The sequence below is a fragment of the Misgurnus anguillicaudatus genome, chromosome 3, assembly GCF_027580225.2.
Source record: "Misgurnus anguillicaudatus chromosome 3, ASM2758022v2, whole genome shotgun sequence".
In the NCBI taxonomy this organism is placed as follows: domain Eukaryota; kingdom Metazoa; phylum Chordata; class Actinopteri; order Cypriniformes; family Cobitidae; genus Misgurnus; species Misgurnus anguillicaudatus.
The window spans coordinates 1078088-1094442 of record NC_073339.2 but is presented as its reverse complement, the minus strand read 5'-3'; the positions used below and the strand labels follow the sequence as shown (position 1 = coordinate 1094442).

Genomic DNA, 16355 nt, shown 5'->3' with positions numbered 1-16355 from the left:
GCATGATGAAAATAACATTCAGAGATTTGTTTTCTCCTTATTTGAAAATATAGGACTGAACAACATGCTAGCTGTTTAAAAAGCTTACATCTGACCTCAGTGTACATTTCTATTAAAAGAAGGAGGATCATGTCAGACTACACCGATATAGACAATATTGTCTCATCCCATACCCCGCTGGGGGAAAATATTGATATATTACCAAAACTCAATATAGCGCCCACCCTTACGTCAAAATTAAAAAAGTAAACAGATGAGCAAAAAAAGAGAATATATTAATGATCAATAATAAAGACAAAAAAAAGAGAAAATCTTTCTCATGCTAATTCAAATCTACTGCACAATAAATGCAAAACAAATCTTAAAACTTTTTTAGTCTCATCTTCCAGTAAAATTATCTAAAAAAACAGCAAAACTGATTAAGACTTCAAAGAAAGTAAGCATAAACATCACCAAGTAGTCTTTTCTCTATACAAGAAAAAACTATTCGAGACATATTCTCTAAACGGGTACAAGTTTTATTTTAACTGGCAAACAAGGAAAAAAATTCTCATTAAAAAAGAATTTCTGCAGGGTACACAAACAACAAATACATATATAACTGTAGTATTTTAAGGCAAAAGGTTGAACTTGTTTATAATGTAGCATCAGTGTCCGAGGTTTAAACTCTGGAGTTTAATAAATGTGAGTGTTTGAGATGTTTTGAAGTCCTCTGAACGCTAATCTTTCTGTGTAGTTAGTATCATACTGTAATACTATGATACTGTATGTTTACCATATTTATACAGCATGATACATGCGATGCACATTAGCATTATAATAACACATAGCGTACTATCAACTAAATTATGTTAAAATAGTGTCTGTTGTCAACATTAATCTGAAAAGAATAAGAATAAGAAATGGAGTGTCAGAGTACAGGATAAAAGATCCTGGTTCATCATTAATCTTCAGTCAAGTTTTTTTGTTAATGACAGTCATCAGTCAAGGCTGAATATGAAATAAATGGACCCACATAAAGTGATGTATGTGCTTTTCAAGACCGGTTACATTACAAATATCTATTATGGTAGCTACTCTGTGTTAAACAATGAGTATGATGAAGTATTGTTTGCTAACACTAGCTATATTTACATGCAACAAATAATCTGTTTGTAATCGTATTGATGGCTCAATTGTATTGAAAAGTCTTCATGTAAACACCTTAAATCAATACGATTGCGGTCTATTGGATGCAAATTTTGATCGTATTGAAAGGGGTGGCATTGTCTGATCTGTGATCCGATCACCAGGAGGAAAAGTACACATGTAAACGCATAGTATTTTCTCAATAGGATGAAAAAATACCTTGTGCACATGTGCTTAAGTTTACATCTTATATTACATGATTCTCATCACAGAAACATGCAATAGCAGGGCAATGGCAACACACATTATTAAGGTAATGGGGTCACGCGCTGTACATTCTGCAGCGTTCATGTCTTTCATAACATTACACGAAGCAATAAAATAGTGTCATGCCTTTCGAAAAGTTTTTTCATTGCCTATATCTGAAAACTTCTTAAGAACAACTTTCTCCAACTAAGCTTTGACTTTGTACATTTATTTACGATAAAGCGTAAACTCGACGAAAGATGTTGTGCGCTGCGTTGCAAAGTCCTCTGCAATTTTGAGATTTGTGCTACTTTTAAACGGTTTCAACAAATACATTTTTTCTCGTGGTTAAAGATGAAAAGATTTTGTTCATTAGTTATTGGTATTTGGGCTGTGCATAGTCATTAGGATGCTTTTGGGCTAGTTTTACGTGAATCTGGCAACCCTGGCTATGTGCTTGTGCAGACGTTTGGTTCAGATTATATAGAATGTGCATGTAAACAAACATTTAAATCAGATCGCAATATTTAAACTGTATTGCGATGTTTAGGGTACATGTACATTGTATTCTTGTAACCTGCAATCGGATTAAATTTAGTCAGATTGACCAAATTTTGTGCACGTAAACATAGCCACTGTAGTATGTATGTGTATGTAAAGATAACAGGGAATGTGTGTGTGTGGTGTCTTGCTCTTTGGTTTCAGTATCCGGACCGCTGGCAGTCAGATTCTGAGCTCTTCAGTCCAGTAGAGACGGTTCTGATGGTCTGATTATAGTGGGTCTGTTTGGAGCTGCTGGAGGTCTCCTGCTATACACGGACACATAGACAGATGATGATACAAAACTATGAGATTAATAATAATAAACTGTTAGAAGACAATAACTATTGGTTTGGAAAACTACAATAGTTTTCCTACATTTTTTAAATCCATAACAAGTATCAAATCTCCATTTTAGTGAGTTTTGCAAAACCTTATTTGTTATAGGATAAAGCGGGCGACAGGTGTACCTGGGTATTCCAGGGGGCAGAGCAGGGGGCACGCGAGTGGGCCGAGATGGCACCTGAGGAGCAACAATCGGCTCCAGCGTGCCACTTCCATAAGGGTTAGAGTTGACGGGAGGCGGTCCGGGTCTGGATGGCACGGGCGGGACCCCAAACACAGGGGTGGGGTTAAGAGGCGGCGGGGCAGGAGGACCGGGGGTGGGACCTCGCACTGCAGGAGGGCGACCGGGAGGGGGAACCGATACTGGCGGCTTATGCTGAGCAGGAAGACTGAGAGAGACAGAGAGAGAGAGAGAGAGAGGAGATCATGTTTAAAAGATAATATTCAAAGTCATTCTGCAGTCAGGGTAGAGGGATGAGCGGTACCTGGGCTCGCTCTGTATCCAGGTGTCGTCTACAGGTGGAGGTACAGGTACGGACACCGTGCTGGTGCTGAGGTCACCGATGATGCTTAGACCTTCTTTAAGTGCGTGATACATGCGCAACATCTCATCTCTGTGCTGAGCCTGTTCTGCCGACTCCTCCATCAGACTGTTCTGATCTCCAGACGAATACAGATACGCCAGCAGCTCCGAGTAGATGAACTCCTTTGCCTAAGAATCACAGAGAATACAACTTTGCTGTAATTCACCAAAAAATTTAATTTTGCAAAGTTGCATGGCTAAATATGATCTAATCCATTAGTCAAAAATTGAAATTGTTTGTTGCCACTTTGCATTGCTACTACTGTATATGCTGCGTTTACACCAGCTGCGGTAGAGGCGTCAAGCGCGAGTGATTTCAATGTGAAGAAGCGTTGACGTGCGTCTGGAGACACAATTCCGCCTCATTCGCACGAATGGTGCTTTTTGTGCATTTTGCGTTTGACGCCCGAGTTGAAAAATTTGAACTTTGGTGGATTTTCACGCTGTGTTAACCAATCAGGAGCCTGCTTGCTGCTGTGGCGGCAGCCCTGCCCAGAGTCACTCATTCAAAATGAAGGAACGCTTGATATTGTCCGTGAACAGTCACCCGGAGCTATACGACACAAGTTCTTATTTCTATAGAGGAGACAGGAATAAAAAGGACCTCGCTTGGAAGAGTGTCAGTGAGGACATTGGGCAACCTGGTAAGTTGTAAATACACATTTCACTGTTGAGTCACGTGACGTTTATCGACCCACGCCGTTGATTTTTCCCCTATAGTAAGGTGACCAAATACAAACCGGTAACTCTCTCGATAAATGCACAATCAACATTATCCATCTTGCAAACAGACAACTGCATAGCACTTGCCCCTCCAACAAGAAGCGGATTTTGCCTCTGACCTGCGTAAAATGCTTGCTTTTCCGTGGGTCTACTTCGCTCGAGACGCACGAATGCATTCAAACTGTTCAAGCGGCAAACTGGGCATCATTCGCATAAAATTAAACTTTTCTTCACTTCCTTATGTCCGTAGACACGCCAACGGTCACTTTGGCTTGTATATGTGAAACACGTGGGTGACACATGTCTTCAAGTCGAAGCATTTCAAATACACGTCAACTTAATTATGTTATGCAGACAACACTCGCGCTGTTGATCATGAGGTGCATGATGGTTTTGGGCATGAGGTCTCTGATGCTCTTGTTGACGATGCTGATGTAGGAATCCACCAGGTTGCGGATGGTCTCCACTTGCCTCTCCAGCTGAGGGTCCATGGATATGGAGTCGTTCGGACCGCTGTTCTCGTTCTCCACCTGAGAACACACGTGACACGTCGCAGACTCAGAACAGTTTGACTTCAGGTATGGAGGTTATGAAGAGATATAATCTGGTAGGTGTAGCTCTCAAGAATAAGAGGTAGGTCTGGTTTGGTGAGACACAAATAAGACTTTAAAGCATTCACGTTCAGGTCTGACATGTACCTGGTCTTTTTCAGGATAGACTCCAGCTCGCAGAAAAGAGGCTTTCCAGCTGTCCACGTCCTCCTGAGAATCACAGGCCAACTCAATCTGACGGAGATCTTTATACACGTTCCTAAACACAAACAAACATACGTACTGTAAACACATATGAAACAATCAGATTAAGCATTTAAATGTGAAGCACACACCTCTGCTCAGTGTTGAAGATGGCAAAGGTGTGTTTGGTGGACATGAACCCTTTCTCCACATCTCTGATCTTCAGGTTATCGAGAGGAAGCATAAACTTCTTCTCTTTCTCCTGTGACACACACAGGATTTAATTTAATAATGTCTGTGGTGATTCACTTCAAACAAACCAGTACACAGAGACACACGTACCTCCTCATCTTTGTACCAGGACAAGGACTCTGCGGTCAGAATGAACCAGTAGTCTTTAGATCCACCTTTCATTATGCTTATGTTGATGGTCAACCAACCCCTTCTGATGACCTGAATAAAGGGATGGGGATATGATAATGGGGAGGAGAAACACAAAGCAATCCCCATAAAACACAGTATTAAAGGAGACATTTCACAAAACTTATTTAATGAGCTAATGAATTGCAAACACTGATCACCATAATGGTGGTTTGTTGAAATTGAAACTGAATTGTGCGGTCAATTATTTTCTCTCTCTCTTTTTTCTCTCTGCACTAAATGGCAGTGCTGTAATTGGATAGTGCAGATTAGGGGGTGGTATTATTATAAGAAGATCCCCTTATGACATCACAAGGGGAGCCATATTTCAATAACCTATTTTTTCACATGCTTGCAGAGAATGATTTACCAAAACTGAGTTTACTATGTTGTCGTTTTTCACGTTTTCTAGGTTGATAGAAGCACTGTGGACCCAATCATAGCACTTAAACAAAAGTCTGATTTTCATAATAATGTCTGTAATGTATTTGTCTCACCTGGTTAGGCATTGCTCTCTTCTTAGTGACCGCTGTGCTTCTCTGCTGAGCGCTGAAACAGATAAACGCACAACACAAAACACACAGGTGTTCAGCACGACTACACCCATGACAAAGGGTTCGTGTGAGGAGAGGTCAAGGGTCACTCACTTAGCAAAGCCTATAAAGTCCTCATGGTTTGTGTTGATGTATGACAGTTCAATGTCTATCAGCAGCATCACCTAAAAACACACACACACACACACGTGACGTTAGACGCACAACAATACAGAAAATACCAAGAGCGCACACAAACACACACCTGGTCTTTGGTTTTGCTCTCTCTCTCTCTGATGTAAGTGGTGACGATTCGCTCCGTCTCTTCTCGTAGTAGAGGATAAGAGTTCAACTGCAACACAAATACACACTGGATGGACAGACTCACACACACAACACACACAGAACAGCAATACAAATACACAAACTGACAGACACATGCACTGATATTCATGATTATGTTCTGGGTGACAGGTTTAAATCATTCGGATAAAAGTGATTTAATTCAACAGACGTGTTAGATTTGCCTTGAGATTTAACAGAGAGACTGATAGCATGTCTGTGTTTATTACGGTAAGTTTACTGTTAGTGTTTAATAATGTTTGTACATTAGTATGGTTAATAAAACACACAACCTCCATAAAGCAAAAACACAATCTGAATGTCTGCGTTTGACTTCATCACTACAATATAAATGTGTTTTATAACACTGATCACGGGTGATTTAATATTTCAACAATCGTTTCATTAACTCTTTCCCCGCCAGCATTTTTTTTAATTGTCAGCCAGCACCAGCATTTTTTTATGTTTTCACAAAAGTTAAATAAAATTAAAATAAAATAATCAAAACTTTACTGTTTTTGGATCAGTGGATGTTTTAGTGTTTCATATCTCGAGTAAGAGTGCCACCTAGCGGATAATAGTGTAAATGTAGATTGTCGTAAAAACTTGTCATTGGCAGGGTCGCATATTTTTCTTCATTGACGAGACAACTCGTCAATTGCGAGGAAAGAGTTAAAGTCAAGAACATGGAATGAAATGAAAACAATCAGATCACCGAGGGATGTATCACAACACCAGACACGATAAGAAAAATGCGTTTGATTGGTTAAAAGATTTGTCAATCAGAGTGGGTGGTGTTGCTGGACCAGATTTGATTGGTTAAAGAACTCTCAGAGGGGGTAGACATATCAGAGAATATGATTGGCTAAATAACAAACTGCTTTGTTCTCGTTGAATTACCTTCTCTGTGCACTTGCGAATGAGCATGGAGAGCTCAGACAACACCAGGTCTACACATTTAAGACACGGTTCCTTCAACTTTCCAAGCTGCTGTTTCACTATAGCCTCAAACGCCAGATCAGGGGTGAACAGACCCGTCCTGAAGGATCATGGGACAGCTAGGTTTATTTTAGGGGAGAGGGGATGAGTTTTGAAGTAAAGCATTGAGCTAGCTAGCATCACCAAAATCGAAACCATCATCATCCAGAGACGTATGGAGTTCACAGATAAGGTCACGTTTTTTTTATAAATTTAATGCAAGGCACAACAGCTGCTGTTAGATGCGTATGACCAGCACTTCTGCATTTGTCCACTTGTGTTGCCATAGTTTATACAACAGAAACTGAGGATGGCGCGGATGTTAAGTCACTAAGACCACATTTACATTTTTCTCTCATTTGGCACAGATTGGATATGACCCACAAACGTGTACGCAGGAAAAAAGTGCAAAGATTACGATATTCTCAGATCAGTTTCAGGTCTCATATATATGTGGAAATAAATCTGATAGAAATTGGGTACATGAATCATTCGCATGACCAATGTAAGCGGACAGAACGGATATATCCATGTCAAGATGTGTCGTGCGTCATTGAAAATTCAACGCTGGCACATTACATCACGTCGGGAAGTTTTATGTTTTGTTACAGAAATAAAGCTCTATAATCTTGTATAATCATTTCGTCTGTGTCCACTGCACAGCGCGATATTTCACTTTCTCTGTGGTTTAAGCAGTTTCAGGTCAGTATGTCAAAATTACTATTAAAAGATGATGTAAGCGGGTCATCAAAAAAAGATTTGCAGTGTAAATGCAGCCTAAAAGAGCGACAATTACAAGGGAAACATGGGACGAACCCTTATTTATAACTAGATTTACAAGTCCTTGAGAACTTTTCTGGAATAATGTTAGTAAACTGCATTAAATATATCACACTGTGCAAGTGGTTCTTATTTATTTTATTATAAAGATCTTACATCTTGTGGCTTCAGCAAAAAATACTATGCTCATAAGTATAAAAAACTGAATATTTTGTCTCGTAAGCTTTGTTTGTTTTGTTTTTTCAAATTCTCCACAGCAGTCTCAGAATACAACCATCGAACAACCTCAGAGCTCACCGCAGGGCCGTCTAGAAAGTTACACTACTTTTTTAAATACTTTTTTACCTGGAACCTTTAGCTTTAATGTTCTGGCCTGTAGAGAGGTAACGTCTGAGTGTTTTTGCTTTAAAGAGACTGAACACACATACAGGGTGAGTTTGGTGAGATGTTAAAGACTGCAGACAACACTCCAGCACGACGGCTCTCGTGCGATACCTTCAGCGTACACTGTCTGACTGTATTGATCAGCTCCTGGATGACCAGATCAATGCATTTCAGACACGGTTCCTTCAGCTTCATCACCTGCTTTTTTACTATGACCTCAAACGCCAGATCAGGAGTGAACAGACCCGTCCTGAGATCACGCACATCATACATATAATCAACACGCAAACAGAAAGAGAGAGAGATTGACGGATGGAAGGAAAGATGATGGAGTAAAAACACACACAGGTTATAAAACAGACTGTATGTGTGAAGAAAGACAGACTTGTTTGCGAGTTGAAAAACCTGTAGTGTTATTTATAATGATTTTATATAGCACAACTGAAGATTTGGAAATGTGTGTGTGTTTGTTTGCTCTTACCTGACACCATGAATATTCTTTATTGCATAACTGATTTCTCTTCTCAATTCCTTCTCATCAAACTCCATCTAACACACGAACAGGTTAAATCATATTAACTAGCCAATGATATTATCTCTTTGTCTGATTTATAAATAAATTATAAACATAAACATGAATTAAAATGAAGAAAGACACATTCAAACCACACATACACATTATATTTATACTGAAACTTAAAATCAATTTCATCTTGATCTACAACTACCAAACCAAAGTGTACCTCAATTATTCGCTTTTTAAGGGCGTTTACACAACAAGTTCTTGCATATTTTTAATGTTAGTGTCAGACAGATCCACAGATCGATAAAACAACGATTAAAACACTGTATTATGTGTGCCAAGCCATTTGTAAAGAAACACTACTCGCCTGTGGACATACGCATTCTTATACAAAGCAATAAATACAAACAATCGAGTCCACAGAGAAGTTTTGTTTAGACGGACGATAAGGTGGATTTATTACTACAAGTGACCCTGGACTAAAAAGCGACAACATTTTGGAAACTTTGTCAGAAAAGTGTTAATAAAGCGTCACTATCTTAAACAGCACAAACACAGTTTAAGAGCCATTTGTGACGTATTCACACAAGCCTGTGGACTGAACTGTAGACTTGTCACCAAAATGCATAAAATAGCTTCCTGGATTTGTTTGTAAGCCTTGTTATGTAAACGACCCCAAAGTGTGACCGTGCCATTATCGTAGCATTTGAAACAGACACCTTGACAAGCTCAAAAGGAAAGCGTTCATGAAAGATGCGGTTGATTCGAGCTCCTCCTGAGAGTTCTAGAGTTTCCACCTGATCACCAGAACCCTCGATTCGCTTCTCAAAGTCCACACCAAACTGTTGAACCATCCTACAAACACACACACACACTCACATAATAAAGTGTAAAAAGCATTTAAACTGTATGTGGCTTTTTCATTCATGTTAGTAAAAAGCCTCTTCATGCCAACAGCAATGTAACATAAATCAGTGAGTCATAAGCAGAACCAAACGGAATCCACTTCCGCAGATTTTTATTGAAATTTCTGAGGATTTAATGCCTGTCATTAACAAACACACATACCTCGCGCTTGAGCGTGTTTATGAGAAGTAGCTGTCAACAAGCAACAAAATCGTTCCTTTTAAGCCCTTCAGAACCTGCGTCCACTGGAATGGACACAACATGTTTTGTGGTTTAAAGTAGAGGTCTCCACGGGTCCACTTAGATCCGAAAACCCGAGGTCCGAGGTTACAATTAATGTGTTTTTTTTTTTTTTTGCTGAACGGATCCGAGTAGACCCGAACTCTCTCGCGTGTGTGCGTCAATGTCCTTTTCAAACCTCTCATCTGTTTGGCTTGCGACATTGTGTGGCTGGCGGTAGGTTCATTTTGGTTGAGACAAACATGTCAGTCAATTTTAAATGTACATTTTAGCGGTTACCTGGGTGTCATCGTCAGATAATAAAGTGAAACAAATGGAGCAGCTTACAAAATTGGTTGTGAGGCCACCAGAGTTTCTTTCTGTCTGACTGCTGCGTGTGGGTCTGCACGTTAGTGCCGTTTAGATTCGGGTCCAGTCGGTTTAAAAAACAATTGCCACTAGTTCGGATCGGACTCGGGTCTAATTTTCTCGGGTTCATCTCGGTTCTGGTCTTTCTTTAAAAAAAAATATTTATGCATGTCGGGTTTGGGTATAAAGTGATTCGGGTCATTTCGGGGCGGGTACATTTCTTTGGACCCGAGAAGACCTCTAGTTTAAACCAATAAAAATGCTGATCAACCAATCAAAATGATGCACATTGATTAAACACTGGAAAAATCAGGTCTGAAGGGGTTAAAACATTGAAAATCACTCCGTAGGTTGGAAAAATCAGCAGAAAGAGCAAAAAAGTCTGCAGATTTTGTCTGGCCCTGATCATAAGTGTGTAAATGAATGTAAAGTGTGTGTGTGTGTGTGTGTGTGTGTGTGTGTGTGTGTGTGTGTGTGTGTGTGTGTGTGTGTGTGTGTGTGTGTGTGTGTGTGTGTGTGTGTGTGTGTGTGTGTGTGTGTGTGTGTGTTTGTGCTCACTGCAATAATGCTTTAGTTTTGCGTGCTGGATCATCAGGCTTGAAGTTCTTGTATTCATCCACTTCTTTCTCCAAAGACAGCAGCTGACTCTGTAGTTTACTGCGCAGCGCCGGCAGTGTGTCACGAATGTGATTCGTCAGTTGCTAAAAAAAGAAGGCATGAAAGATAGAGAGAAAGGGATCAATCAATGTTAATGGTTTCTGCAGGTAAGGTGTGTGTGTATGTACCTGGTAATTATCACGTTGTGGGGACCAATTGTCCACACAAAGATAGGAATACCAGTATTTTTGTGACCTTGTGGGGACATTTTGATGTCCCCATGAGGAAATAAGCTTATAAATCAAACAGAATGATGTTTCTTGAAAATCTAATGTAGCAGAAAGTTTTTTGTGGTGGTTGGGGTTTGGGTTAGGGGAAGGGAATAGAATATACAGTTTGTACGGTATAAAAACCATTACGTTTATGGAAAAACACAGAAACCAGAATGTGTGTGTGTGTGTGTGTGTACCTGGTTAAGTGTTTTCTGCAGGTAAGGTGTGCCCATTCTTTCTGCTATGTGTCTGTATGCAGGATGAGAAAGGAAGAATTTCCTCTCGGCTGCCAGAGCAGCACGGATGTCCTTTCTCCCATCAATGTCCTTCTGGCTGCGGTTTACTACACCAATATAACCTAAACACACAAGCACACATCAAACAAGACTTTGCATGGTTTACTAGCTTGCAAACGGCCTGATTATTTTGAGTGTGACACACATTTAATTTTTATTTCTTTAATATTTATTTTAATTTTATTCCATGACGTCTCATTTATCTACCTGGTCGACTGTAGAAACAAGCCTAATTCAGAGTGAATGTATGTGTATATACTGTATGTGTACCTCTGCGCAGAGGCAGCAGTTTGTTTTCTAGGATGTCTTTGGCATCTGTTCCTTCATCCATGAGGTCCAGTTTGGTAATTACACCGATGGTACGAAGTCCTGTAAGAAAATGGTCAAAAATCAACTAAAAGATGCTTGGTTGTGATCTCATTGGATCAATAAAACAGAACACACCAGGTATTGTTATCAGGTGCTGAGCACATTTTCTTACCCTGAGGATCGACCTCTTTGGCAATTTTTAAGGCATCTGAATTGGCTAGGTCAGTGTTGGCAGGCGTAACAGCCAGAATAAGGCAGTTCTCCTTTGAAATAAACAGCAGTAACATCTCTCTACAAGAAAACAGAGATGAAAACATCTGTTAGCTATCCTGATCTGGTAGTCTATACCATCTAAACACAAACGTTTACCTGATCTGGTACTCTATGTCTACCGGTTGATCTCCAACTGCAATCTTAGTCATGCCAGGAAGATCAATCAGTGTAAGATTTAAAACTGAAAGAAAAGTGACGGACAGTGAAACATTGCGTATGTTATGTTTTATAAAAAAGCCTTTTAGTTTTAAGACATTCATCTCAGCAGACTGCAGCAACCTATGAAGAGAAAATGTGTTGCTATGTCTGTCTGCATTAAAGTCTGAGTTACCGTTTGGCGAATAAACACGCAGGTTGATGGGTATCGGTGAAATTCCTTTATTGGATCCTGTGATTCGGTCCGTCTCTGCTTCGATCTCCAACCGAACTTCATCGAAGTCCACAAACTTACGGCCTTTACAGTGCAAGAACTCAGCATATTCTGAAAAGACAGATCAGTAAAACACACACACCTGAAATTATACAGCGTTCACTATCATTTCATTTTCCGTGTCATTTCTAATAATGCTTTGTCTAACTAATATGTTTAACCCGTTAGGTGAGGCACCAGTTGTATATATAAATGGGTACAAATGTATCAGTTAGTGATATGCGCTTGTTAAGTCATAAGACGTAAGGACAACGGTTTCAGGGTCAAAGCCTCCACTCATTTTAATGGAGGAGGATATTTAAAAAGCATTCAGTTTCCAAAGTCATTATTTTGTTCTGCTTTTTTAAAATAGTTATACTTTCAATATCTTACTTTAATAATTTCAATATCTTACTTTAATAATTTCAATATCTTACTTTAATAATTTCAATATCTTACTTTAATAATTTCAATATCTTACTTTAATAATTTCAATATCTTACTTTAATAATTTCAATATCTTACTTTAATAATTTCAATATCTTACTTTAATAATTTCAATATCTTACTTTAATAATTTGGTACACATTTATCAAAAGTGCGTACACCAAATTTCTAGCGTACACCTGGCGTACACCCAAAACCACGGTGACTTTGAGATTTATCAATATGGACGTCGGCGTACGGCACGCTCAAATCCTACGCCAGCTCAGGTGGTGGTGTACGCACGTTTTGAGTTAGGAAATGCACAGAAAAAAATTCCTAACACAACAAAACGCACTGACAAACTAAAATAGTATATGATATATTATGACATACAACTAAAAAACTGTAAAAAACAACAACAACATGTATTTACAAACTTAAGTGTTTTTTTTTGCAACATGAACTTCGATGTTTAATTTGTGTGACTTTACCAAAGCATTTGATTTGTATGCATATGTATTCCTTAAGTTGCGAGCCGTTTCAGGGCAGAGCACGTGAGCGGATCGGAGCGTTGAGGGGTGCGGTAATACCATCAGAGCGCCTTTTTCCGAAAATTCCGCTCGCTCAGCACCGCTCGCTGAATTCAGAACGCCCTTTGATAATTTGCTAGTTCGAGAATCTGTAAAAACGTCTAGCAATAAGTTATGGAATTCAAGCCTTATACATAAACTTAAAGTAAAGCACAGAAAAACACACTACAAAAGTTACTACATCATTTAAAAAAATTATTTTTAAAAAAACATAACCGAATCATTAAGCAGACATATAATTTAGATGTAGGCAATAGTAAATAATAATAATAATAATAAATAATTATTCTTCTAAATATCAATTAAGCGTCATTAATAATAAAAATAATAATACAAATATTACAAAATGTCATGCAATTATTAATGTGTCTTTAATCCCGCTCTTTAAACTCCCAAATACAACAATTTTGTTTCTTTCCACTTCCTTGGTTTCTCTTCTTTGCCGTCTTCCATGTGTCATTGTCGTAAAATGAGGGCGTGGGGGAGGTGGAGACTTGAATTTATATGGGTGTGTTATTCTAATGCCGCGGCATTTATGAAGGGCAGATATTGCTTACACCTGAATTTCAGAGGTACGCACAGCTTCATAAATCAGGCGATGAGAGGAGTGTAAGCATAATCTTACGCCAACATATATGCCCGTTTCTACGCAAGAATGATAAATGAGGGCCATTGTCTAAATTAAATCACTCAATTCTGTTACTGACAAACTCTGCTACCAAGGCAGAGTAAGGGGCCAGTCACACCAAAAGCGCTTTAACGCTTGCAAACGCAAGGCGCGACGCACTGCCTTTTTAAAAAAAAAGAGCAGTGCGACGCGGCTTTTCATATTGCTAAGCAACCACCGAGTCAGCTGTCTTGTCAATCAAATATTGAAGCGTGAGCGCTCTTTTGCTGTTAACTGTCATATTAGCAGAAACTTTAAAAAGAGGACGCTTGCTCTGACCTTGTTTGAGGGTGAGAGGTGCACAAACAGGCAGGAGAGAGTGAGCGAGTGGAGTCCGGTTCTTCAAAGCAACTGTAAACTTCACTCACCACAACGCAAGGCCAGCCTCTCCCCTCATTCGATTGGACAATGGAAAGACTCGAATGACGTCGGGCGCTTCTCCGCTCCCATCGCTACTTCAAAAACGCGTGCGTGGCAGGCGGCAAAAAACCGCAAGGCGCTCGGCTAGCATAAACAGCGCGCAAATGCGCCCTGCCCATAAAATATCATTCAAAAAAGGTGCCTGCAACTGCCATAAACGCTTTTGGTGTGACTGGCCCCTATAAGTGTAAAAAGTCATGTCAGGGCTCCAGACTAACATTTTTCACTAGGAGCACAGTGGCCCCCAACTGAAAAATTTAAGGGCCGCAACCAGAAAATTTAGGGGCACACACCGAAAATCAACATGCTAACCAAATATTCACATGTCTACTAAGTAATACACTGTATTACTAATAAATACGTTGATGATAGATGCAGAAAGTACAATGTGCTGTTTTAAATTCAGTGTCACATCACAAAATAAAGGTCAAATTTACTGGTCGCACATGTGCGACTGGATGTAAAATTCAGTGGCACACTCTCAAATTTTGGTGGCAGTCTGGAGCCCTGCATGTATGTGTTTGTTTGTGTTTGTGTGTGTAAAACATTGTCGATGGATGTTGGCTATTTTAAAGGAACAGAATGTAAGAAATTTATATCAGAGTTAATCATAAAATGGCCCAATGGAAACGCAGCTAGAGACAGAGAGAAAGTTTCTCTGTGTATGACTGTCAACACTGTTACTCTGCCTTGGTAGCAGAGTTTGACAGTAACAGTGTTGACTAACTGTTATGCCACCAAATTGATGTACCTGAAATAATATAATCACTTGTATAATGTATGTGTACCTGCTTTGCTGTTTACTAGCTGGAGAATAAGTGGTCTGCGAGTAACAATGCCAGATCCTCTGGGCAAAAAATCCCTAAACGACAAAGATACAAAAGAGAAAAGATTTTTATTTCATGCTTCATGAGTGAATGGTTTATTTCTCTATGAATAAACTAAATGAAAGCACACTCAGCACAAAGAATACAGCAATGAAGTCCAAAAATGAACTTCTCAACCTCAAGTGAAATGTAAGCAATGTAGTATCACTTCTCATCTCAACGTTTCCCTGCACCGACAAACATTATAATAATGACGCGTGTATCTTCCTGTTGCACGGCATGAATCTGTCAAGTCAGCACATTCTGTTATCTGCGAGTCTCGTCATCGAGTTAGATGAGTTAGTCAAGATACAGTTCTTTCTGATTAGATTATAAGACTTCAATTTATAAAAATATGTAGAAATGATAATCAATTATTACCAGACTTATATAGTTCACCAAAAAAATGAAAATTCTGTCATCATTTTCTCAACCTCATGTTGTTCTTAATAACCCGTATGAGGTTTTTAAAATTTGATGAACACAAAAGAAGATATTTTAATAAATGATGTAAGCACACAGTTGATGGTATTGAATTCCATCTTATTTATATTACATCTTATTTACATACAGATTTAGAACAACATGAGGATGAGAAAATTATCTTCATTATTTTGGGGTGAACTATCACTTTAAGTTCCACGCGTGCCTTTCGTGACATTTTCTTTTTGGGTGGACTATTCCTTTAAGAAAACATCAATTGACTTATTTTATTGCTGGTTAGATAGAGACGATGGTTAATGTTTGACTGGGGTCGACATTAGTGGACATAAAATAGATCCTGTCACAGTTTCTGCCTTTTCTTTCATGAGTTTTTTTTTAAGAGGGGTCATTTGTTTACATATTAGATGCAGTAGAGATTATATGAAAAAGCAACTTATTCATCAAACACCCAACCTCACTAATAATTTCCATAAAGATAAACGTGAACATTTCCTGAAAAAGTACTGAATGAATTCTAATGCGTTCACAGTTTAAGCCTGTTTTAATTCATGGAAATGCCCCAACCATTATTCTCATTTTAGAGACTTTTGAACGAGGCTTTCATGTCCACATAACACACTCCAAAACAAACAAACAAACAAACAAACACGACATTTAACGTTACTGTCACAGTCACCTGCCCACAAAGTTCTCCAGCACCGAACTCTTCCCCGCGCTCTGGCCCCCCACCACCGCGATCTGCGGCAGCTCTAAGTTGCAGCTCTGCCCGATGGAGCTGAAGGCGTCCTGCAGTTTGTTGATGAGGGGAATCAGCTCTTCCATCCCACGGTTCCCCATGTTTACTTTAAATCCGCTGTTTCAAACTCGAGTTAAACTCTTGACGACGATCTCTTCATCACTCCACAAACTTTTTCCATCCGGTCAGGCGACCACCATAAACTTCCAAGTATGCCCGCCCTCGTTTGCCAACAGCGCCTGCTCATTGGCCGCGGCTGACGTCCGTCAAATAACGCGAGCTCGGCATTGGCCATAG

At 39.4% G+C, this 16355-nt stretch overlaps 2 protein-coding genes across 5 annotated transcripts in view; both read right to left on the bottom strand.

The window, feature by feature from the left end:
- The window catches only part of LOC129445366 (basement membrane-specific heparan sulfate proteoglycan core protein), a 193769-nt gene that overhangs the window by 177300 nt on the left and 114 nt on the right, over positions 1-16355 (bottom strand). The window lies entirely within an intron of this gene.
- On the bottom strand, positions 498-16287 carry dnm2b (dynamin 2b). Of its 4 annotated transcripts, none has more exons than XM_073866378.1 (21): positions 15999-16287; positions 14801-14874; positions 11832-11981; positions 11597-11681; positions 11400-11518; positions 11189-11287; positions 10820-10980; positions 10312-10454; positions 8979-9114; positions 8218-8285; positions 6495-6633; positions 5518-5604; positions 5367-5437; positions 5217-5268; positions 4642-4752; positions 4452-4561; positions 4264-4375; positions 3925-4095; positions 2745-2965; positions 2385-2648; positions 498-2183 (listed from the first exon to the last, which is right to left on the bottom strand). In XM_073866378.1, exons 1-21 carry the CDS (start codon positions 16157-16159, stop codon positions 2114-2116), a joined length of 2604 nt encoding a protein of 867 aa, XP_073722479.1. In that variant the 5' UTR covers positions 16160-16287; the 3' UTR covers positions 498-2113. The 4 variants fall into 4 exon arrangements, with proteins under 4 accessions (XP_073722479.1, XP_073722482.1, XP_073722481.1 ...); XM_073866381.1 differs by having other exon boundaries at positions 498-2180; XM_073866380.1 differs by lacking the exon at positions 6495-6633 and adding an exon at positions 7848-7986 and having other exon boundaries at positions 498-2180; positions 15999-16286.